General features: G+C 41.0%; 1 protein-coding gene across 1 annotated transcript in view; it reads left to right on the top strand.

Annotated features, from left to right (window-relative positions):
• UBA6 (ubiquitin like modifier activating enzyme 6) overlaps positions 1–19,484 on the top strand; it is a 42,071-nt gene extending 22,587 nt beyond the window's left edge. Inside the window, exons 19-34 of the mRNA XM_080976565.1 lie at positions 591–668; positions 2,165–2,346; positions 4,812–4,917; positions 6,367–6,456; positions 6,701–6,781; positions 7,469–7,597; positions 8,325–8,376; positions 8,474–8,537; positions 9,842–9,911; positions 10,627–10,698; positions 13,506–13,623; positions 16,587–16,780; positions 17,242–17,369; positions 17,655–17,742; positions 18,320–18,414; positions 19,043–19,484. Coding sequence (XP_080832691.1) covers positions 591–668; positions 2,165–2,346; positions 4,812–4,917; positions 6,367–6,456; positions 6,701–6,781; positions 7,469–7,597; positions 8,325–8,376; positions 8,474–8,537; positions 9,842–9,911; positions 10,627–10,698; positions 13,506–13,623; positions 16,587–16,780; positions 17,242–17,369; positions 17,655–17,742; positions 18,320–18,414; positions 19,043–19,178 — 1,683 coding nt within the window. The 3' untranslated portion in view covers positions 19,179–19,484. The remainder of the gene's footprint in view (positions 1–590; positions 669–2,164; positions 2,347–4,811; positions 4,918–6,366; positions 6,457–6,700; positions 6,782–7,468; positions 7,598–8,324; positions 8,377–8,473; positions 8,538–9,841; positions 9,912–10,626; positions 10,699–13,505; positions 13,624–16,586; positions 16,781–17,241; positions 17,370–17,654; positions 17,743–18,319; positions 18,415–19,042) is intronic.
• The last annotated feature ends 5,856 nt before the right edge of the window (positions 19,485–25,340 follow it).

The following is a 25,340-nucleotide window of genomic DNA, read 5'->3' as shown; positions in this document are numbered from 1 at the left end:
TACTAATTTCAGTTTCTTTGACTCTGTTTGCAAGTTGTTTAAAAATTATTTTATGATCTTAGTAAGATCAGATCTATTATGCCTTGGGTGTGATAGAACTTGGAGAGGAATCTCTGTCCTGCCGATTTCTCCATGTAATGGCTTTGTTACAACTACACATTTGGGTTCTGTAATCTCACATTTCCATGTTTTGATTTCTTTTTGAACTTCCAGAAATCACAGTGTATTGGAATATGTGTTTATCAGAATTCTAGATAGTGCAATTTTGAGACATCTGTAGGTTAGTTGGTCAATCGCTATGTGACATTTTTAGGCGATAATTTATTAGTTGTAAAATTAAGCCTGAATTCATTCCATTTTGTAGTCCTGTTAATTGGAAAGAGCTATGATTTTGAATCTGTTTCTGGACAGGAATGACTACTCAATATAAGATGACATGCATTTTTTAGGGTAGAGGGGAAATTCTCTCTTAATAATCATTGGGGGGATTACCAAATTGAGGGCTTTCAGGACTGATTCAAACTAGAAACAATCAAAGATTTATATTAACCATAACTTGTAATTCCACCTATTTGTCCGACCTGCTGTAGGTTACAATTACAGATCCTGACTTAATAGAAAAATCCAATTTAAATAGGCAATTTCTGTTCCGTCCACACCATATACAGGTAAGTTGGAGCTGTTGGTGAGAAAAAGCAATTTGTGCATATTTTTGAAAAAGTCAAGTGTGGTTGTGGAATCAACTTTCTATTTTAAGAGCTGTTTTAAAGTTATGGAGGTGAATCTTCATATATTTACCCTAGGACTAAATAAATTGATTTTGTTGCTGAAGATGTGATTAACATCAGGGCTGTATGCATAGCTCAAAAGGCAGAGCACACAACTTGCATGTAGAAGTTTGACTGATTAACTTTTTTACTTGCTTATGTTGTATTTATTTTAATGATTGTTTATTATTTTAGTAATAAACAAAACAAAGCAATAAAGAACATAAAGAAATACTGTTGCAGTGGGTTGAAAGCAGCTTAAGATTGGCTATTATCATTGAATTTGTTGTTCCAAAAATTACAAATGTTATATGTGTTCTTTGTAATAAGTTAGCTTAAACATATAATAAAAGTATTTAATCTGTTGACCATCTTGAGTTTCTTTTGTAAATAAGGCTCAAAATAATAATAATAATTATTATTATTATTATTATTATTATTATTATTATTAAAAATAATGTTTTAGGTTTAACCATGGTAACGCCAGTTAAAAGAATTTTGGGTAGAATGGTTGGGAAATAGAGATACTATAGAGAGGCATTGCTGGTCCAGATTGCCAGTATCCTGCTGCTGTTTAATAAATAATAGCATGTTTCATCTTTCCATTCCTAAAAAGAATTCTCAGTGCAGCTAACAACCACATCAGTGGAATAACAATAAAGACAGAAATAGGGAAAGAACACCAAAATAGAAACAGCAGTATTAAATTAGTAGCAGCATGCACAAGAATACAGATTTCCATGGGTTAAGGAAGGGTTAATTGGGTTGGGTGATAATCACGAGCTATGATGAACGCAGGAGAGCAGAACTGTGGGAGGTGTGGTGACGAGATGTATCCACATGCTCTATAAATGGTCTCTGAGTTTCCAGTTACAAAATACAGTCGTACCTTGGAAGTCAAACGGAATCCATTCTGGAAGTCTGTTTGACTTCCAAGGCGCGGCTTCTGATTGGCTGCGGCCAGTTGGAAGCTGCCCCAGACTTTCATGCTTTCAAAAATCATTCGAAAACTGGAAAAATCACTTCCAGTTTTCAGTCGCTCGGGAGCCGAAATGTTCGAGTTTACAGGCGTTCGGCTTCCAAAGTTCTACCGTATTTTATTTTAGGAAATGTTTTGTATCGGCCTCAATAGAGAACTTTGATTAATTTTTGCTGTCAGTTGTTCTTTCCAGAATTAAAGAGTTCAATGTGGTAAAACAGAATGTTTTATTCATTTTCTTTGCTCAAGAGCCAGCGTTACGGGTCTATTCAGCTCATTATTTCATACCTCATTTCACTAAAGCGGTGATTCTTTTGAGTATGTTATCAGTGATTTGGAAGCTTTTGTTGTGCGTCGCAATTGCCTTTTCCCAGCAAGAATATTAACCAAAGTTGATGAATATTTTAATTTTGGTTAGAAGCCCAAAAGTTGTACTGCAGCAACAGCGACACGTAACATCAATCCTCAGATCAAGATAGACCCATATCTGAACAAAGTTTGCCCGGCTACTGAGAACGTGTACAATGATGATTTCTACACTGCGCAAGATGTAGTTGTTACTGCGCTAGACAATGTGGAAGCAAGGAGATACATTGACAGGTAGGTGCATGATCTGAGAGTTCAGTTTGTACCCTTTCCCACCCTTCATAGCATTTCTGTCCTTGCCACCCTTCGCAGCAGTTTTCCCTGTGCTTTCTTGGCACAGCTGTGGATAATTCAAAACCAGTTGCATCAAATCTACCGTATTTTTTGCTCTATAAGACTCACTCCCCCCCCCTAAAAAGTAAGGGGAAATGTGTGTGCGTCTTATGGAGCAAATGCAGGCTGCGCAGCTATCCCAGAAGCCAGAACAGCAAGAGGGATCGCTGCTTTCGCTGCACAGCAATCCCTCTTGTTGTTCTGGCTTCTGAGATTCAGAATATATTTTTTTCCTTGTTTTCCTCCTCCAAAAACTAGGTGTGTGTTATGGTCTGGTGCACCTTATAGAGCGAAAAATACGGTACTTCAAGCCATGTTTTTAACCTCCTGGTTTGTTTAAAATTAGTTTAGTATTTAATTTTTTACATATATCTGGCACCATTGTGAAATGGTGAGCACTGCATGTCTTTTTTGTGAGAAAATGCCTCAATAGCTCTATTTGAAGCAACTTTTACTACTACTACAGGTTATTGTTCTACTAGTTTTACTGGAATTTCTGATTGGGAATGTTAACTTGATTAATGACCCAACAATGTGTAGTTGCAAATGTATCTAAAGTGTTATGGACTCTAATGGGAGGGGCATGCTTATCAATGCATTGGGTTTGTGACACATTAAAATGTATACATCTGGTAGCAAGCCCAAGGCTTGCTCCTACACTACACTATTTGGTCAGACTGTGTATGGTCTAGCAGTTTATAAATCTGAGGTCCAAACTTGATGCAACACCATTCACATAGCAACTGCGTGAATAGGTGGGGCTTGTTTTTATAGAAAAGATAGCCAACACAATTTGGGACTACTTCTATACTGTAAACAGCCCTGTGGTCCTCGGACGAATGGCAGTTGTCAGGTGCTGGTGTGGTTGCCCGAGAACAAACAGGCAAGGCTCCAACCTGTCTTTTCCAGGCTTTATTCTTAGTGCAAACTATTTACAGTGAAGAGCGTCGTAAGTTCATGTCTGGTTCAATCGCTAGCAGAATCTGGGAGTGGTCGGTCTTTGTACCTCCCCCACCATAACAGTCGCGTGACCCCCAGCCTTCTCCACCCTGAAACCTACTGCGCAGAAACCTACTGCGCAGAATGGGTGCTGGCAAAGGGCTACTTCCATCCTCTCCGGTTTGCCCAGGCTCAGTGTTGAGGCTCTCCCTAGCATCCCCTGGTTGCTGCACCTCCTCTCCACTAGAGGCGGGGCTTTCCTCCTCGCCGGAGGAGGAACTGCTTTGCAAGATTTTAGGAGGTTTCCAATAACACAACTGCCCTCCCACCTCTCGCCTCTGAGCTGATGGCAGTTCCCTGACAGCAGTATATAAATTTAATAAAATAAATAAATTCCACTAGCTCCCAATCTGGATTGGAGTCCAAGCCTTTAACTTCTTTGCTCTGCCCTGTGCCCTGATCCAGATTGGCCCCCTGCCTCTTCCGTTGGTGCTAAGAAGCAACAAAGGGCAGATGGGCAGATAAACACTGTGTTACATTTGCATTGGCAACTTTTGTCCCTTTTCTCTAATGTTGCTGTATAGTGGTACTGACACTCAGCAGCTTAGGCGCAAGATACTTAAAGGGCTGCTTCCTCCCAAATGAGTGTGTGTGCTCAGTAAGACCTACCGAAGAGGTGTTTCTCCATGTTGTTAGAGGAAGTGTGGCAATAGGGAGCCTTCCTTGTGGCTGTTTCTAAGCTGTAGAATTCTTCCTAGGAAGGCTCATCTTCTGCAAACTACAGAGGCATAAAGATTGAGAAAAAAGGAAGCAAAGCAGATCCTGATCACAGGGCATTTCCGGAATTTTGAAGTTCTTAATTACTGTTCTCAGTTGCGTTAAAATGTAGGCACTGGGTGTGATATGGCTAGGCCCTGTTCCATTGAGCTGTTTCTCCATCTAGAGTTTTGGTGCTTTAGATCACTGTCTGAAATATGTTTCAAAATCTTGCTCAGGTGCAGGAATTGTGTGCCTTAGGTATTAATATACTTGCTTATTACGTGGAGATAATGCATTCCATTAATGATATGCTTCCTCAAACCACATTCTTGCCTTTCTTTGGCCTTATGAAGACCTTCCTTTTTTGACCCGGGTTGACTTGCCAAGTTGAAGATATTTTTCTGATTCACCAAATCTATATTGGATTTATCAGTAATTCTTAATTTATTGTTGATGATATAAATGGTTTTAAACTTGCCAAGCATTATTTTTAATTGGAAAGGCAGCAGATAAATGATATGCCACTAGTTAATTCCTGCAACAACTGAAATCCCTTGTTTTAAACCAATTAAACCAAAGCTAGAAAGTCATACCATGGTTTTTGTCTCCCCCCCCCCCCCTGCACTCTGGCATCTACCCTGATGTGTTCATTTTCTTCTTCTATGTAGTCGCTGTCTGGCAAGCTTGCGCCCTCTCTTAGATTCCGGAACGATGGGGACCAAAGGGCATACAGAAGTCATTGTGCCTCACCTAACAGAATCGTACAACAGTCATGTAAGTGCTCCATCTACAAAAACAATGTACTGTACTTTTCCGTGTATTAGATGAGGGTTTTTTACTTCAAAATAAAGGGGGGGGGGTCGTCTTATACATGGGTAGTGCAAGGGGGGGGGATGGGCAATTGGTTGCATCCACGAGCAGGATCTAGCGATTGTTAGCATTTTCAAGTTGTGTGAGTGATATTCGGTTCAGCAATCCCCCCCCCCCAATTGCTCAACAACTGTGGGCACCCCCCCAAGAAAAGCTCAACAACTCTGTGCCATCTCCCCCCCCCCATTTTCTTAAAATTGAGGCCCCCAAAATACATTATACATGGGGGCGTCTTATAGACAGAAAAGTACGGTACTTAGCTTGATGAATCCATATCTCTTCCTTACTCTTCCATAAAGTGTGTGATCCTTTGGAACATTCTTGTAGATGCATTGTCAAATCACAGAGCTGGCTCTAAGTGCACTCGGCAACTTGGCCATGCCCGTTGTGATCTCTTCCCCCCCCCCCCACTTTTTTAAACTTTGAATTCCAAACCCCAGTGCAGCCCCACATACTGCTTTTGAAAGGCCCCCCGGTTTCAAAAGTGGTTTGCCATGTGCCAAAGAGAGTGGGACGGACACAAGTCCAAAGTGTCCATGGGCATGCAAAACTGACTGCATGGCTTTGTGGATGCCAGTCAATAAAGTGTATATATGCCAAGAAGTAAAAAGTTCTTATAAGAGCTCAATTAATTGTATAGAGTGGTTTTTTTTACTGGGGCTTTTATGGCAATCTGCTTCTGTGAGGTCAATATTTTTGGAAACCTTCTTGGCCTTGTAACAAGTCCATTTGAGTATTGTATGTATGGATATATGTATATCTCAAAATAAATATTCATTTGTAAAGGAAAAAAATAGTAGCCTGTCAGTAATCGATACCAAAAGCACAAACCTATATAGTGGACCCTCCAGATACGAACTTTATTCGTTCCGAGGGTCCGTACGTACTCCAAAAAGTCCGCATCTAAAGGCGGTGCTATAGTGCGTTTCTGCGCATGTGCGCACAGCAAAACCCGGAAGTATACACGTCCGGGTTTGCCGCGTTCGCAACCGGAGTTACGTTACCAGAATCCAATGTAACCCGAGGATCCACTGTACACGAGTGCTTGGGAGGAAGTTCAGTTGAATTCATTGGGACTTGTTCCCAGGCAAGTATGTATAGCAGCGGTGGGGAACCAGAGCCCTTCAAATCTTGATAGACTCCAGCTCCCATCAACACCAGCCAGCAATGGCAATAGGCAGGGATGTTGGGAGTTGTAGTCCATCAGCATCTGGAAGACCATAGGTTTCCTACCCCTGGAGTACAGAAAGAAATTGATCTGATATTAGAAATAAATAGTGCAAGAGGTAAAACAGCTGCATGTGTATATGATATATTTTGATCTTTTGTCCTTTTTTTTTTTTTTACATGTAGCGAGATCCACCTGAAGAAGAAATACCATTTTGTACTTTGAAGTCTTTCCCAGCTGCCACTGAGCACACAATACAATGGGCAAGAGACAAGGCAAGTTTGTCTGTTTGTTATTGTAAGCATTATATATTGCAGGGGGTTGGATTAGATGACCCTCGTAGTCCCTTCCAACTCTACAATTCTGTGATTATGGGCACAATTCAGTGGGACGTTCTCTTGCACTGAAATGAAGGAGAACTACACATTTCAGTAAGGGCACCAACATACCCCACCCCCCAAAAAAACACAGTTGGGAAGGAAATCCAATGCTATTTTCTCATAACTCCTTTTCTTTTAGTTTGAAAGCGCTTTTTCACACAAGCCTTCCCTGTTTAACAAGTTTTGGCAAACGTATCCATCAGCAGAAGAGGTGTTACAGGTAATAGCTAACTTTATGTTGAATATTGCGCGTAAAGCTACTCTGGATGTCATTTTAACTTTGCTGTGCTGAGCCTTGCAGGTAGCTAGTAATATGGACTGATTTTAATACAGTGGTGAAATCTAACTAAGACCCCTATGTTTTCATGCTGGTCCAGGCATGGGGTATACAAAGGTTTGGACCGGAGTAGCAACTTAATTCTACCTAGAAAGGAAAGTGAAGGGGGCGGAATTTGCGTTTTAAGCTTATTGTGAATAATTTCAAGGGCTTGGTGCAGGCATTCTAAATAGTAGCAGATGAATCTGAGGAACTTCCATTTTACAGCTGCTGATTTTAGGTCTCTGCATGTTTCACTGTTTGTCAGAAGCAGTTAGTAAAAATTATATGCGTTTCAAATTGTATTAGTTGATCGGGGTAGACAAAATGTTCCCTTCTGGGTGTTTTTGACTACACCTCACATCAGCCCCAGCCAGAATTGCCAGTCATCAGGGATGATGGGACTTGTGGTCTGAAAAAATCTGGAGGGTGCCGTGTTCACTTGCCCTGTAGTAGGCTGGTCCAGTTTACTGGTTTCCATCTAAATGGAAGCAGGAAATGAATTGTGACGTGGGTGATACTTCATGAATAGTAATGTGTTTGCTGACTTTGCATGTTCTCTCATTTCCATCTTTATTTTCCCTTTCCTAGAGAATAAAGTCTGGCGAGAGTTTGGAAGGCTCTTTCCAAGTTATTAAATGCCTTAGTAGAAGGCCAAGAAGTTGGCCCCAGTGTGTTGAATTAGCAAGATTAAAGTTTGAGAAATATTTTAATCATAAGGTGAGCATTTGAGATCTGTTTTAATTTGGTGGCTGATGCTATGGTTTATTTAAATTGTCAATTTGCAATGTGCATTTAATGCTCATTGAGCTGTTGTCTAAACCTTTTAACATGAGGGGAAGACCTCAGTGGTTTCACTAGCAGTGGATGATCTTTTATGTTGAAATGATGTCAACTGTATTGGTCATCTTGTTTTGGTAGACATACTTTTCTTTAAAACTCCAAATAATTCTTATTGATTTTCATGTAAATACAAGAACAACATATAACTACAGTAACTTGTCCAGTGGTACATTCTTACTAAGTTTCATATGCAGTAGACAGTACACAAGCAAGACGTTTATTTATGCATTGTCAATTCAAGTATCCTCTCCACAGAGATTATTGTGTTGTAGGTGGAATAAAAGTATATTCTGTCTCATTTATAAAGGAAAAGAATGGAAGCCCAGTCTTGCCAAAGGTGTCTATCTTTGAAGTGCCTTTAATTACCCTTCTATGGCGAGTAAGGCATTCCGATAGAGCTACATTTGGTAGACATACTTTAATTCCTTCAGTTCTTAGATACGGAACACAAAACAATTTTGCATAGGGAGGAATTTGCCAGAAAGTGTTTTAGAACTGAATATTTTAATAGCTAATGAAAATGCTTTCTACCAAGGTTTCGGTAATGTAAACATGTGCTGATGTGTGTTATCTCACTTCATTGAGAGTATTTCTTCTCATCTAGGCACTCCAGTTACTTCATTCATTTCCCATAGACACACGATTAAAAGATGGCAGTAAGTACAGTAAAAGTTTAAATTAATTTTGATATGTTTGATGTATTTTTAACTTCAATCCTTTTAAGATTCAAAATGCTTTCTTTCAAACCACCAGGTTTATTTTGGCAGTCACCAAAGAGACCACCTTTCCCGATACAGTTTGATATCAACGATCCTTTGTGAGTAAATCTCTCTCTTTAGACTTTGTTATTGTAAGAGGCAAAGAACTTCACATGATCTGTTTGTGGGCATATTGATACTCATATAAAAGGTGTGTTATTAGACGATCTCTTCAAAGAAGATGTCCTAAAAACCTATATGGCCTTTAGAATAATCTGTTGACTCCTCTAATCTGAAACCCACCCACATCAAATAATGCGTAACTTTGTGACTTGTTTCCTTTTGGCAGCAGTTTTTTCTTTGAGTATTTGCCATACATCAAACTTTGGATATCTTCATGATAGTTGCCTCATGTGCATGTTTGTTTATGCTCTCCCCCCCCCCCCCGTTTTCTTGTTGGCACTTTCCACGTCCACGCAAAACTCCATTTCAACTTTAGACAGCATTTTGGGGATTTGCTGTCAGCATCTACTAAGAACGACAGTTCGAATTTAACATTATCAATTCCTGAGCAAAATAGATATTGACTGCACATTTCTACTTCCAAGTCTTACATTACCCCTTTCTGCTTTCCGACAACCAACATCTCCATATGGCAAACCTTCACTGTGCTTCCAGTCTCTGTATGATCCACAGTGAGCTCTGAAGGATCCCTATAGTGTGGTTCTGCATTCCTTCAGAAGCAGTGCCAGGGCCTGCAGCTCGTAATCCCTCCTTTTGCTTCATTTAGAAGGAGATAGGAAGTGCAAGCAGTCTACATTTTGGGTCTGGAATATTAGCACTTCCTGGCAATGTCAAATTCCTAAAGAAGGTTCTCTGCCACTCTTATTTTGAACTTTCCAGTTCTGCTCCCTCTGTTTGTCACGTTTATTTTTCATGTGTGCTGCATATTTAGCAGGCAATTTCCTTTAGTTCTTCCTCCCAGCTTTGTGACTTCTGCCAGACTCTTCCTTATAGCTTGAACAGCATTCTCCTCTGTTAAGTCATATCACTCTGCATCTCCCATCTTTTCCCAGCTCTTTCTCTTCACTTTTTAAAAAGAATTCATCATAATTAGACCTCACGCTTCTGTATGCTATACATTACATACAGGTAATTCATACGTACATGTTCATATTTGTAGTCTGAAGGGATTTGTTATGTGAAATTTCTCTGAAGTAGGTGTATTCTGAATCTTCGCCACGCTAAGCAGGTAAGCATTTTCTCAAAGGCAACCTTGCCCCCTGTTCTTTCAGCCCCTCTGCTTCACCTCCTCAGTGAATTTTTTCTCCTTCCCACCCCACCCACTGTTAGCTAGGTTTGCAGGATATCTGAATGCAGGAAAATGGAGTAAAAACCCACCCCGATCTCCTTTTTCCTCCAGGCACTACAGCTTCATACTGAGTACAGCAAAATTATTTGCAGTTATTTACTGTATCCCTTTTACAGAAAAGGTAAGCCTTCAGTTGGAGGGTGTAGAATTTGCACTGTTTAGCTCTCTGTGTTAATTTTTCAGAATCCTTTGATAAGTGAAGCATTTTTGTTACAAAGGAAAAATATACTCCAAAATCCAACTTTTAGACAAAGCATTACTCCTGCTACTGACAGTGACTGAATTACCTTCAGGAAGCTTCAGTATGTCCAAAGATGCTTTGAATAAGTTATGAGACCTATATCCCACCTCTATGAATTATTCTTCCTGATATTTCACTTTGATAGAATTCTTTCTTGCAACGTATTTTGGCAGATGCATTGAAATCTAATCTTGTTGCCTGGACTATTGAAATTTGTATCCTGGCCCATCTCGACTTTTAATAATGCACTTGCAGACTAACTTAAAATAAATGCAAAATTGACTTCCCTTTGTGTATGTTTATGTGTCTGGTGTGAAAGCGATATCCATTAGTCCATCAGTATTTATTTGTTCACATGCATTTTTTTTTTAGAATATGAGTTTTATTTGGAATGTGTGCAAGGTATACAAGGTTCCGCTTTTGTAGAAAAGTTTGCTAGGAAATCTTCATGAGCCACACGCTTGATAAGTTATAGGTTCCTTCGACGTTTATTGGGATAAGTGGATTCTTAATTAGTTTTGGCTTAAAGTTGAAGAGCAGAGGACATGTGGTTTCATCCATTCATGCTAACTGGTTCTGTTTTAACAAAACACAGGATATGTCAGAAGAAACCATTTTAAAGATCATTTCTGGACTGAGGATTCAAGAGTTTCGGCCTTCTAACAAAGTAAGCTTATTTAAATAATGTTCCTCTTCACTCCTCCCCTTTTCTTGATGATCCGTTATTTATTCACCCTACGCATGATGTTCTGTAGGCTACTTCCCAGTTCTCCAGTGTTGTAGCAGTTGCCATGAACTCACTGCTCTCTCTTGGCTTCTGGCTTACCTTTATAGGGCAGCTGTAGGGGGGGCACTAGGGGGCGCATCGGAAGATGGCTGACAATAACATCTCTCCGACCCACATGAGGTAATTTGGAGGCTATGATGGGAGTAATTAGCCTCCCTAACCCCCCCCCCAGGACGGTGGGGGGGACTGCCCTTGCCTGCTGTGCCCTATACCACCCCCGAATTTGTGGGGATGGGGGCACTAGGCACAAAGCCCTCCTGTGGGATTCCGGCATTTCTGGACGCCGTCCCTGATTTGTGCCACTAGCTGCAAGAACTTCAGAAAGAAAACAATTTGGATGAAGGAATGCACATATTTCAAGGAAGGAGGGGGAGTAAAGACTGCTATAGAAGAGATCTCTGATAAAACAAGACAAGAATAAAACATGAGAAGATACGCCAAGATACGGTATGGCAAATGACTGCTGGGGGACGGGGGAAAAAAACTTTCCTTTCTTTTCTTATGTGATTAACAAGAATCCCCTCCCCTCATGAGTTACGAGTCAGAAATGTCGTTTTAAGGATTTAAGCTGTGGATTTAAGGCTGTGTGGAGATAAACTTTCGAACCAAAGCATGTTTTAAGAAGAGCGAGGAATGTATAAGAGCTTGGGAATGATGCAGTTAAAAATGCCGTCGCCACATTGGGAAGTTCTGTCAGAGGTCTTGAGTCTGGGAGGAGAAAGAGAGAAATAGAGCTGTTTATATATTGTGGGTGAAACTCCTCAGAGGGACTCAAGAGTGACAGTTTGGCGAGATGGAAAGAGCCATGTTATCTATGAAGGTGATGATATATGGAAACCATCTCGATTTGAGGAATGGAAGAATGGAAAATTCACACAGGATTATTATTATTATTGGTGTTTATCGGCTTAAGGAGACTATCAGAAGAGATCATAAAGAAAAAAGAGAAAATATATAAACAAGATGTGATGTAGAAACAGCAAGATAAGACTGGATAGAATTATGGACTGATTTGGAAATTAACGCAGTAGCAAGAAGATGATCAGAATCCCCCTTCGGATCTTGAAATATGGGTCCCCCCAACAAAATTTAAAATTTGGCTTTGTAATTTGGAAATTATGTGATGTGATTTAATTTGATTTGATTGGCCGGTTAATAAAAAATATTAAAAAAATATATATATAGGGCAGCTGTAAACAATATGACCATGTAATTCAGGCATAGGCAACCTCTGCCCTCCAGATGTTTTGGGACTACAGTTCCCATCATCCCTGACCACTGGTCCTGCTAGCTAGGGATCATGGGAGTTGTAGTTGCAAAACTTCTGGAGGGCCGAGTTTGCCTATGCCTGATGTAATTTGTGCCAGGGCTTGGAATACTCTAAAGCAGGGGGGAGGAAGCTGTTAGATGTTGTTGGACTCCAACTCCCATCAGCCCCAGCCAGCATGCCCAATTGTCAGAGATGAGCGGAGTAGTAGTCTGGCAACATCTGGATGGCCACAAGCTCCCCGTCCCTCTTCTACAAGTGTTTCCGTACTAATATTTAGCATGCAAATATTTCCAGGTTTTCGGTTAAATGCTTACTAAAATTGATGCAAAAACTTGTAAAACTAACTTAAAAAAGTAAATTATATTTCTTTAGTGTGGACCTGGTTTTCTTAGCGCAAAGCACGTCCTTCGGTGGTATAATCTTAGGAAGCATGTTTCCAAAAATTGTTGGAGACGTGCTGGAAAGGTACTGTTTGTGCCAAACCGCACATTTACAGAAACTATTAGACACTGTTTAAGTGCACATGCAGTTCTGCCTTAAGTTTCTAATTGTAGGCTCATAGGTTCCATCTATGTTTGTACTGTCGATTTTTAGACAGAGTTAATAAACTACTTTAGTATTGCTCCAAAATGTGGTGTTTTAGAACAGTTGTGGGTCACTTCTGGCCTGTGGACCTGATTGGGCCCCTTCCCTCACACCGGCACATGATCTCAAGTATACGACCGGAGTCTTTGACATAGCTGCAAAGGAAGAATCATGAGAGCCTTAAAGGCTTGAAGTTGGTGCTTTGTAAATTGCAATGCATAGCTCTGGGGTGTTGCTGATCCCTGATGAAATTTAGGCTTGAAGTTGGTGCCAGCCAGCTAATTGGCAGTGACTTAAAGTTTGCTTGGATCAGCTACACCTGGGATTTTTTGACTGGAAACTCTGGAATGTAGCTGGTCCAAGTAGGGCTTGAAATTATCAGCAATGTTGCCAAGCCCCACTTGAATTGGCTGGGGAGATGTTCCTTTGCAGTGCCTCCTGAGTTCAAGCCACATTGCAAAGAAAAAATGGGTCATCTGGTGTCATGGTGATGACAGGTGAGTGGCCGCGCCTGTCAAAGTGGCTACTGGAGTGGGGGACCTCAGGATCTAGGCCACCAGGCTGAAAATGTTCCCTCATTTTACATTTAAAAAAATAAATAAATGTCCAGTAGCACCAACTAAGTTTGTTCTTGGTATGAGCTTTTGTGTGCATGCACACTTCTTCAGATTATCATTTTACATAATATTGCAACTGAAAAATACAGGTTTTCTCTATTTGACTAAAATGTTATTTATTGATGAATAACTCCATCTGCTTCAATAAATGAAGGTATTGTACAGAAATAGATTCATACACTAACGTTTATTCTATTTACTTTTGATGTTCTCAGGTTGTACAAACAGATGAAACAGTGAGGAAACCAGATCCCATTCCAATAAGCAGTGAGGATGAAAGGAATGCTGTACTTCAGTTGGAGACTGCCATATTGGCCAATGAAGCTACAAAAAGTGAGTATTATTTATTTGTTTAATAATTCAAAAACCATTTATTCAAAAGTTACAATACATTTCCAATCAATATATTTATATCAGATCCTTTTAGCTCAGATAGAACCATTAGCTCAAATAGAATCACTCAAGGCAGAGAATATCAACATGAGCACATTAAACTCATAACACACTGAACAGATAAGCAGGGTAGGTGGGAATACAAGACACCAAGGAATATAAGTAAAAGGAACCCAGACCGCAAAACGAAATAAACTGTTACTTAGGCCAAACATATCTAATGGTGGCGCCAGGTGAGCCTCCCTGAACCCAGTACCAAAATGGGCTAATATAATCTACTCACAAGATGGAGAAGGCTTTCATTGAACCAAACTAACAACGTATTTCATTAAATTGCATTGCAGGGTGTTGGACTAGATGACCCTTTTTTTAAAAAAAAAAATTTTTTTATTAGTTTTCCAACATATATTTATAATATCAAGTCACAGTTTATCACATATTTTCTCTTTTAGACTTCCTTCAGCCTCTCTGATCATCATCCATTATTCAAATTTTTAATTACAAATTTCTTAATTTTTGTATTGCATTTTATATACCCTCTCCCTCATATTTTGTTCTATTACAATATTTCTCAAACATTCACAGAGCTTCTTTAAAACCCACTAGCGTTATTTGCTTATCACATATACATTCCAAATAATCTGTAAATTTTCTCCAATCCTAGATGAACTTGTGGTCTTGTAAATATCTAATCTTCCCTGTTAATTTGTCCAGTTCTGCATAATCCATCAGCTTCATTCTCCATTCTTCTAGCGTCGGTAGTTGTTCCTGTTTCCATTTTTGGGCCAATAAAACTCTCGCTGCTGTGACTTCCGGGTTGGTGCGAACAGCTAATGGCGGATTCCCTCCGAGCTCCGGAGGGAATCGGCTCCGCTGGGGACGGGTCTTGCCGCGACGGCGACGCGGAGACCCTCAAAAACCGCAGGCGCAGATGCCTGCGGACCTGGTGACTCGGTGGGCACCTTAAGCGCCCCCCCGACCCACGAAGAGCCTTTTTAAAGGCTACGGAGAGGGTACGGAGAGCGGCGTGGTGCTGGGAGTAGACCGCTACCCCAGCGGAGCGAAGCCGTGTGCCATGGCTGAAGAGCGCTGACTTTTTTCCTTAAATTCGGATCTGAAAAGAAGCAACCCGTGAGTAGATTGGAATTCGGACTTTAAAATATCTATTTGTGAATTTGATACGACCGGGGGATGTGTCAAAGGGAAGTCCGCACCCCCCCTCCTGCAGACGATCTAAAGCAATAGTAGGAGAACTAAGTTGGAGAGCCTACCCCTTTGGGGTGAGTTAAAAAGACATTAACTTTCACGATTTGACAAAAGAAGGTTTGAGCTGGAGTGTAAGAGTGGAATTTCAGAAGTTTTTTTTTTCTTGCTGTGTGCAACCCCCCCTCCCGGGCCCGGGAGCGTCCTGTCTTTGAGCCTGTTGAAGAGGAAAGGAGTTTGACAGCTGTCAAAGCTGTCAAATGGGCAATTTAAAGTAAAAAAGCGTGTTATTTAAGATCTCCCTGGATTAAATGTGATACAATTGAATTAAAGTGGCTGGAAACAAAGAAACAAAGAACGAGGTAAAGGATTGTTGGGAAAAGATTACTGTAACCAGATTCCCTCTAGGGGGAAATCTGAGGCAGTACAATGGCTGCGGATGGAAATTTACTAGCTGAAATAGAAAGAATGTTTTATTTTGTGGGAATTTTACAAGAGCAGAGTCTGGCTATGAATAAACAACTCACGACCTTGACTTCTGGAATAAGCAGCTCTGCTGAATGTATTGAGGATTTGAATGAGAAAAAATCTGCAGCTGAACTGGAAGAGATATCTCAAGAACTGAAGGAGACTAAACAAGGAAAGGAGAAAGCACAGATGGAAAGTACCAACCAGAAGCCTACACATGTGGATTATAAACAAGAAGACCCTTGGATTACACGGATTACAAATCTGCAAAAGATGCGAAAGATGAAGGAGGAGGCCCCTGGAGTACTTGGAATTCAAGAACTTAAAAGAAAGAAGAAATATGATTGGGGCCTCCATTCTGAATATGAACGACTGGTGGAACTTTTGCAGCAGTTGTCTTTAAGTTTTCTTGTGGGAAGAAAACCTGGCTTGATTGGGACAGAACTCCTTCGAGATCCGAAGACCAACATAAAGGTCTACCAACAGAACCGGCGGAGAGGGACTGAAAGAGACTTGAAGGCCTCGGATGTGAGGAATCCAGGCTAAGAACTGTTATTGTGGACATGCACTTGGGAAGGGACGAACCGGGGATGGGAGGGAGGGAAAACAGAATTGTAAAAACACATATGATTTTTGGGTCTAGTCAATATGATTTATGTTTAATAAAAAATGGGAAATCGATGGAAGGGAATTCGAGTCCAACTTAGGATAGAATTTAACTTTTTACAAAAGATGTAATATTAACATGGTAAGAAGGGAAAATAACAACTTGCTGACATAATTATGGGAATTGGGATGTATGAAGGGGGGGTGGGGGGAAGTCAAGGACCAAAGTTAAGAAAGTAAGATTTTTGAAATTATACATGTTCTTTGTCTTTGTCTTTTACGTGTGTGTTATGTCTTTATAAAATGTGAAAAACAAAAAAAAAAATTATTAGAAAAAAAACAAAAAAAAACTCTCGCTGCTGTTATTGCGTATTGGAAAAGTTTGCAATCCTTTCTATTTATTTCATTTCCTACTATTCCTAAAAGAAAAGCCTCTGGTTTCTTAACAAATGTATATTTCAACACCTTTTTCAATTCATTATATATCAATTCCCAGAAGCCTTTCACCTTCTTACATTCCCTCCACATATGGACTAGATGACCCTTGGCACTCCTTCCATTTCTATGATTCTGTGAACTAAAAGACCACAGATTCCTAAACAATGAATTAATTTGTTTCCGAACAGATGATTTACAAATGAAGGAACTTGCTTTTGAAAAGGATGATGACAGTAACGGGCACATAGACTTCATAACAGCAGCTTCAAACCTGCGAGCCAAAATGTATAACATTGAACCAGCAGATCGACTCAAAACAAAACGGATTGCCGGAAAGATTATCCCTGCCATTGCAACTTCCACAGCGGCTGTGTCTGGCTTGGTGAGTGAGGGCGCATTTTTCGCGAATGCTAGCTTCTCTGCTGGATTGGCCAAATGTTGCAAGGCAGAAGGCTCTTCTCTTCCTGTTAGCAATGTTCGTTTGTCATGGGAATAGAAGGTAGTCTCATTTTAATTCTTGGCCTTAATTTTCCTTTGATGGAGTCAGCATGTCAGCTGTAGGAAAGAGGTGATATAGGCAATTTATGGGGTGGGAAAATGGAAACATTTGCTGCAGTTTTTCCTCGTTATCACATATTCCTTCCTAACTGTTAATGGATTAAAGAGCAGCCTGGGGCACACTGTTGGGTTTAAATTCAGAGATTTTTTTCTGATCTTCCAGACTGATTCCAGACTACTTTGGTTCATGTTGCATCTTGTACAGATCAGAACAGCTACATCTTCTTTAGTTCTTTGTTTGTTAGCTACTGCAAAATTTTTCCAATTCTTACATTTCTTCCCTAGGTTGCTTTGGAATTGATCAAAATTGTGGGTGGCTACCCCTTTCAAGCATACAAAAACTGCTTTTTCAACTTGGCCATTCCAATAATTGTCTTCACAGAAACAGCTGAAGTGAGAAAAACTGAAATAAGGTAAATAGCACATATGAAGGATTCAGCAATGGGTGTATTCAAGTAGCAGATTTTGGCAGGTGGTGTATCTGGGATAATGACTCCTCCTGGCTATACAGGCAGTGTCAATTTGACACCCACGAGCGTGGAAATTTATAGAAAAGTGACCCGTTTCCTCTTTTGCTATGCTTTGTGGTGGGAAGCTTGTGCTCAACCTTTTAGTTATTAACTGATAGTAAATGATTGAAAAATGTGCTGCAGCGCAGTGTCTTGGATAAAGTGTTTTACATTCTTGCTCTCTGACAGAAATGGAATATCTTTTACAATCTGGGATCGATGGACTATTTATGGGAAAGATGATTTCACACTCTTGGACTTCATAAATGCTGTCAAAGTAAGCTATTTGTGATAAATAGGCAGTAGAAACAGATGGAGGAGATAGTGTTGCTGTTTTTCGTTCTGGTGGATTGCAGTGTGGTGTACAGCCCATATAATTTACTACTTTACAAAAGTTGTAATCCATTCTGTCTATGGAGGTTCATGTTCTGTAGCATATGGAGTGGGGAAACATGTCAGGTCTACTTCATTTTTTTACTGGAACTTTTGGTTCCTAGAGAACTGCCACCTAGCATCCACAGGCAGAAAATTCAGATTCCCAGTCCCCTGCCTGCCTCCTGTCCAGATGGTTCTGTTTCTCTTCCCTCATTTCTAGCCTTGCTTTTTTACTGTTGTGTGTCTTCTTTCCTTTTGTATTTGCTTATTGTTGTATTGGTGAGTTTAGACTGTTTTTGGAGCATTTTCAGTCTCTTTTCCTTCACACAAGTCCTTCTCTCGCTTTCCCCCTTAAGGGTTTTTTGGGGGGGGGATCTTCTGGTCTCCTGATTTTATTTGGGGTAACAAGAGTTGTTTTGTTTTTTTCTCAAGTGCAATCTGTTTTTTTAAAATAAATTGTCATATACTGTGTGTTACAGGAGAAATATGGAATTGAGCCAACTATGGTGGTTCAGGGAGTTAAAATGCTTTATGTTCCTGTAATGCCTGGACATGTCAAAAGATTAAAGCTGACGTAAGTATTGACTAAATAGTAAAGCTGAAGGGGGTATGCAGTATATTAGCTCACAGATAGCATGATTCTTCCCAGATCTTCTTTGGTGCATGCTCTGTCAGCTTGTTCATTGAGGATCAGATTCTGAATGGCAGAGGTTTTCCAATTCACTACCCTGGTATTTTGAACAGCATTATTTTAAGATTGAGAGCACTGCTGGCATGGCAGGTGAGAGAAGGGCTAGAGAGGAGGGTAGCCCAATATTATTTAAGCCACCTATTCATCTTGCTAGTAACATCCCATTGCCATATCTCCTCCTCTGTGCATACTGAATCACAGCATTTTGCCCTTCCCAGTTGCATCACTTGCCCAAACACATGACAAAAGCAGGACAAAGCAAGATATGAAAACTTAATTAACTCTATTCTCTCCCCCCTCCAAGCCCAACAGTTCATAAAATCAACTTTAGCCATCTCCCTTCTAGAACTGTGGTGTCTTGGAATGCAGGACTTGCCAGATCCAGATTCGTTGCATCTTTAACAAGTTCTCTCATATGGGTTGCAATTTGAATTTGTTTGTGGTACTTCAGGAGAGCTTGGTTCATTTATGATTTGCTGCTGATACTTGATTTTTGTATCCTGTCTTGTAGGATGCAAAAACTTGTGAAACCAGCAGCGAATAAGAGGTATGTGGACCTTACAGTATCATTTGCTCCAGAAACAGATGGTGAAGAAGACTTGCCGGGACCACCAGTTCGATACTATTTTGCCCACGAAAATAACTGATGCAGGCCTACCGTTTACAGCATAGCAGGACCACATGAAAGGAGTGTGGCACCATTTTTTAAATGGTACTATATACTTGGTGAAGCCTTAATTCAGAAACAAAACAGTGGAAATTTGTGATATGTACTAAGGAGCTCCATAGCAAATCGGACTTGCAATTTCCTTGTATGTAGCATTTTCATAGCTATCTATACCTAAGGAGAACTAGAGGCTTGCTGGAAATGATGGTTCTTTTTGAAGAAAACACACTTATTAAGCACTGCAGGAAGACCAGAATTGCAATCATAAAACCTGATCACAGACACTGACCAGAAGCTGCCAATTTATACCATCCTAAAACTGATTTCCTTTTCCTTTTGTTTTGTTTCATCTTGGCCCCTAAGCCAGTTCATCCTGCTGACGTTCATTTCAATAACACAGCTTTTCTTTTTCCCCTTCTGATGCTGATAGCACATTTGAAATGTTGCTTTGGAATAGAGTCATAGTGAGGAGAAGCTGAGTTCTTGTAAAGTTAGGTTTTATGTTCTTCTAACAAAATAATACTTATGTCTTTCCTTGTAAAGCAGAAACAACACCAATTCTGTTCCAGGCAGCGATTGTCAGGGCTAGTTTGCTTTTTCGTACTGGTTTTATTTAATAAGCTTGGTCATTCATTCTTCGTATGAAGAGTTTAGCCCAATACATTGATCTGAATTGAAAATACAAGTGTGGGGCTTTTAGCTGAAACTTATCAACTGCCACATCCTTCAACTGCCACCTAGGGTCAGAGTGAACACCTGGTGACAGAACCACGTGTTTTTACACCTTGATCTGCTACAAAGGAAGAAAGGGATGGGTCCTATTTTGGCAGCAAAAAGAATATACGATGGAAGTCATCCCTCCCTGGCCACTACTTTTCTCCCTCACCCCAAGTGTTTTGCTCTGAGCCAAGCTCACTTGCAGTACTAGCCACAGACTGATAAAGTAAGCCTGCAGTGGCAAGAGGGTGTAGCAGTCTTTGCCCACACCACTTTAGTTGCTCAAAAATTCAGCCCATGCACCTGCCGCATTCTTATGGAATAAGGCGGATCCAGGTTTAAACACACTGTTTACATGCCCAGGATACTGAATTATGCCATCAGTACTATTGTCTGACCACTGGCGCTACTTGGTTGCGTATTAGACCCCCCCCCATCAGCTTTTGAAGGTTTCACAAACGCTGGCCATAACTCAACATGGACCTTGGCATGCCTAAGCCCAAATCCGGGGGCTTAAATGTGTTCAGTTCTGTGTTGGGTTGTGACCTCTTACTATAAAACCGCAAAAGCTTCCTGCCCGCCTCCGCCACTTGTTGTGGCAGTTCTGTAAAGCATGTTAATGTACATATTCCATTTCGCCTGAAATGAGTGATTAACAAAACAGTTTAGACAGCCACATTTAAATAGTCCTGTACAAAATATACTAGGAGGCAGAGAAACGACTTCGGCCACAGTCTGTATGAAATGCCAGTGTGCTGCATATACATAATGACCCATTTTTTGCTTCCTCATCTGTGTAGCACTTGAAGGGTAATGCTGTTGCTTATCATCTTCTCTTCCCCTTATTCCCCTCCATGCTTTGCTAGAGAAGTCAAATCCACATTCAACACAGTTAGAGCTTTTTAAAAAATCACCAGGTTTCAGACCAAAAATCACAAAGGCTTCAGACTGTGTCCCTAAGGTGAGATCCTTGGTTACATCAATATTTTCCAACATTATGACATACACTTTCTCCGGTTTCGTATTTCTAAAGGCGCATGAGTACCAAATACATTTTTCCATAAATATTTGGAAAATAGTCTTAAAATGTAATTAATGCTACACAAATGTGTTTCCCCAAATATACAGATGATAGTTTATTATATTTTGTTATAGTTTATAATATTTGATTTGACAACTGGCTGATTAATTTATTTTAACAACAAATATTTCTTATGGCAGTGGGGAGAGAAGATACACCTTGTGACAGTGGGGCGTGGAGGGGTGCTGAAGCTTTTGTTTATGTTGCCATAGTGGCAATAGAGGTATATATTTCAAATAAAAGCTTTGATCTTTTTGTTTTAAATACTTTTGGAAAAGGCAAACTACCGTAAGCTCAGAAAGCTATAGAAGATGGGTGGAAATAATAATAAAAAAAGAATGGCTGTCATGAACTTCCAGTGGAATGCAATGAGTGTTTTTCACAATCTGGATGTGATCATGTCTTGTACTAGCATTATTATTATTTATTTGTCTGTGGGGTTACTAATCAGTGTTCAAAAGTAAGAACTAGACTATCTTTGCATTTGCAAAATTGCATTTGATGTCATACATCAGTAGGCTTGAAACCGAAGAACCTTTTCCAGCAAGTCTTCCTTGCAGACCTTACAGTATAGAAAATTACAGAACAGGTAGCAAAAACAACACAGAGATCTCCCTGCCTGTTGCGCAGCCCCTTAGTCTTATCTTGAGGATTATTCTTCTCACATAAGTGATCTCAGAGTGATTTCAGTTTAAGTAATATAGATAGATGTGTACACACACAGAGACTCTACAATTCCGCAGTTTGTGTTATCTATGAATTTATTTCAGTACATTTTGAGGTGGAAGTGGGGTTTGTGTACACAAGAAATGATGTACAGCCAAAGCAGTTATGAAACCTGCTTTTTGTCTTTTTCACATTAAATGATTTGAAAACATACAATCAAAATGTGCATGGCTTTGTCAATGGTTTCTAATAGGATACGTTGCCGTATGCAGTGTGTGGATCACTGAAAATGCTTTTATAACTAGCAGTCCATGCAGAAAACCGGGCGCATCATTTTAAGGTGTGTGAACCTGAGATAATGCATTGGTGTGGGTGGGTGTGTATCATTCATAAGATCATTCTATAGCCAAAATACCTGGGCAGGAATAAATTCTTTAAGCCCCTTGTATTCCACCTGCATTTGGGCCCATTTTGCAGGTGCGAGCCAGGGGTGAATTATACATACATGCTTTTGATTTATGGGCCCCTCTAGTCTAGAGAAACATTTATTTCCAATAGTGCACTTGTACCTGGTTATGTAGGGAGAGCAGTGTTTTTCTTGGGCACTCCCAGTTACTTACATTTTTCTACACAGGTTGGCTATTTTGCCTGTGCCAAGATGCCCTTGGCTGTGCCATGCGCCTCCACAGGAAGCTCTGGGCCAGACAGGATGCATTGGCACCTGGAACACAACAATCTTCTTATTTACCTACGTTTACAATTTATCCTCATCCAAAGTATATTTTGGGGCGGTCACATCTAGTTACTTATTTTATTATTCTTTGGTGCGATGTCTTTGTAATCATTGCAAAAGAATGGTCATCCTGATGGATCAAGTTTATTCTTGTGCTTGAACGTGTCCCCTGATTGTTGCTCGGTCCAGTATACCTGAAGGAGCGTCTCCACCTCCATCATTCTGCCCGGACACTGAGGTCCAGCGCCGAGGGCCTTCTGGTGGTTCGCTCGCTTCGAGAAGCCAAGTTACAGGGAACCAGGCAGAGGGCCTTCTTGGTAGCGGCACCCGCCCTGTGGAACGCCCTCCCACTAGATATCAAAGAGAAAAATAACTACCAGACTTTTAGAAGACATCTAAAGGCAGCCCTGTTTAGGGAAGCTTTTAATGTTTAATAGGTTATTGTATTTTAGTGTTTTGTTGGAAGCTGCCCAGAGTGGCTGGGGAAGCCTAGCCAGATGGGCAGGGTATAAGTAATAAATTATTATTATTATTATTGCTGGCATCCATCTGTCTCGAGAGACAACGGAGTGTGCCTCTGGGGGTGAAGTTAAAACCACTGAGTTAGCAGGAGTGAAGTGATGTCCCTGGGGCACAAGCCTAGACATTGTGCATGGAGGTCCTGGGCTGCCCAGATGACAAGACCTGCCCCGGCCTCGGAAAGCAGAGCAAGACATTTGGCACTAGCTTGGCTGTAGGAGTTGCTGGAAGGAGACATACAAGGTGCCATCCAACCATCTTCAGGACTCAGGTTTGGGTAGGGTTCACTCCTTAGCCTTTTCTTACGCCACAATGCAGCAGAATTTTAATATCAAGAGTTTTTCTTTGCCTAGATGGGCTACCTCCCCAGGTTGGGAAGCCGCATCTCCCCTAGGTCATCCTCATCCTCATCATTATTATTATTATAGATTTTGTTTCCGTCAAAAAATGTGTAGGATCGTGTTATGTAACTCCTGATCAGGGAACACCCCAGGCCGCAACGCATACGTAGGCAGCCGGCGTACCTTGAGGACTATGAATGCAACCTCCCGGGCAGGACTGGAACTTAGAGGGGAGGGGCGTTATGTACTGAGTTGAATAGGATCCAAAAGGCAGCAGTCTGATTGGTCCTAGAACAATAGGATTCAGAATAGGTAAAGATAAAGGGACCCCTGACCATTAGGTCTAGTTGTGACCGACTCTGGGGTTGCAGCGCTCATCTCACTTTATTGGCCGAGGGAGCCGGCGTTTGTCCGCAGACAGCTTCCGGGTCATGTGGCCAGCATGACTAAGCTGTTTCTGGCGAACCAGAGCAGCACACGGAAACGCCGTTTACTTTCCCGCCGGAGCGATACCTATTTATCTACTTGCGCTTTGACGTGCTTTCGAACTGCTAGGTTGGCAGGAGCAGGGACCGAGCAATGGGAGCTCACCCCATCGCGGGGATTCGAACCGCCGACCTTCTGATCAGCAAGTCCTAGGCTCTGTGGTTTAACCCACAGCATCTCCCGTGTCCCCTAGGATTCAGAATGCAGCAGTCTGATTGGTCCTAGAACAATGCAGCAGTATGATTGGGTCCGCAGGAGCCATCCAATCCAGCTCCAGGTAGAAGTGAATCCGCAACCTGATTGGCCCTCGGAGAATCCTGGAATTAGCCAGTCACGTGCGGCCCATTGTGTAAATAATGTATATAAAGCAGATATTTTGGGGGAACATTCATTCCTCACTACTATGAGCTGAATAAAGAGCATGAAATCCACACTCTACTCCGAGTATATTTCAGATCGACAAGTTGTAACTCTGTGTGGTCGTTGGTTAATGTTTCATTTTCATGAGGTTACTACTGCCATCTACTGTGTCTTCGCAACCATCACATGCCCAGGAGTTAATCAACATCCCTTTCAAGGTGCAACTAAGAAATAAGGGTTTGAGCCGGGCAGAAAATGCCTGAGACCAAGACATGCCCAGACACATTATCTTATGCTGGCAATGCCCAAGGGCAACTGACCACGTTAGAATAAAAGACGCAACACACGGCCACATGAATGCAAAAGTTACTTTTATTAAAGGTCCTGTCTTACAAAGTTATGCATAGCGTTAAGACAGGAAACACCGGACGCTTCACGTAAATCCCAGCAGCAGCCTCGATAACCTCTGTTCCTGTCAAATAAATATAACCATTAACGCATTCACTTTCTGATGTAAGAAACAACCACTCAAGTCTTCTCAAACATATTGAGGTGACAAAACAATGCACTTGTAACACCGTTCTTACCTGTCACTTGTGAATGCTTAGAAGGGATTGGGGGGGTGAAGGAGAGGGAAAAGCTTTTGATGTAAACCAGGGGTCAGCAACCTTTTTCAGCTGTGGGCCGGACTATATTTTGAAAAAAAATATGAATGAATTCCTATGCCCCACAAATAACCCAGAGATGCATTTTAAATAAAAGGACACATTCTACTCATGTAAAAACACCTGGCAGGCCCCACAAATAGCCCAGAGATACATTTTAAATAAAAGGATACATTCTGCTCATGTAAAAACGCCAGGCAGGCCCCACAAATAACTCAGAGATACATTTTAAATAAAAGCACACATTCTACTCGTAAAAACACGCTGATTCCTGGACCGTCCGCAGGCCGGATTTAGAAGGTGATTGGGCCACATCCAGCCCACGGGCCTTAGGTTGCCTACCCCTGATGTAAACTCTATAAAAGCCTGGAGATTCTTTTGTTCTGGGTCTTGCCTGTTTCGCTGCGTGACACGGGGAGACGCTGCTGCGGCAGATCTTTTCTTTAATAAAGGTCAGGCATTGTTTTGCCTCTTCAATTCAATTTTGCCCTGGTTGCCTTCCGTTCTTTCTACCTAGGATCTGCTTCTCTAATTTCCCATAAGGAGCCTTCAGGAAGCGGGATTTCACATCACT

This window comes from Podarcis pityusensis, assembly GCF_964106645.2.
Source record: "Podarcis pityusensis genome assembly, chromosome: 13".
NCBI classification, from domain to species: domain Eukaryota; kingdom Metazoa; phylum Chordata; class Lepidosauria; order Squamata; family Lacertidae; genus Podarcis; species Podarcis pityusensis.
The sequence above is the reverse complement of the archived record's forward strand: the minus strand, read 5'-3'. Positions and strand labels throughout refer to the sequence as shown.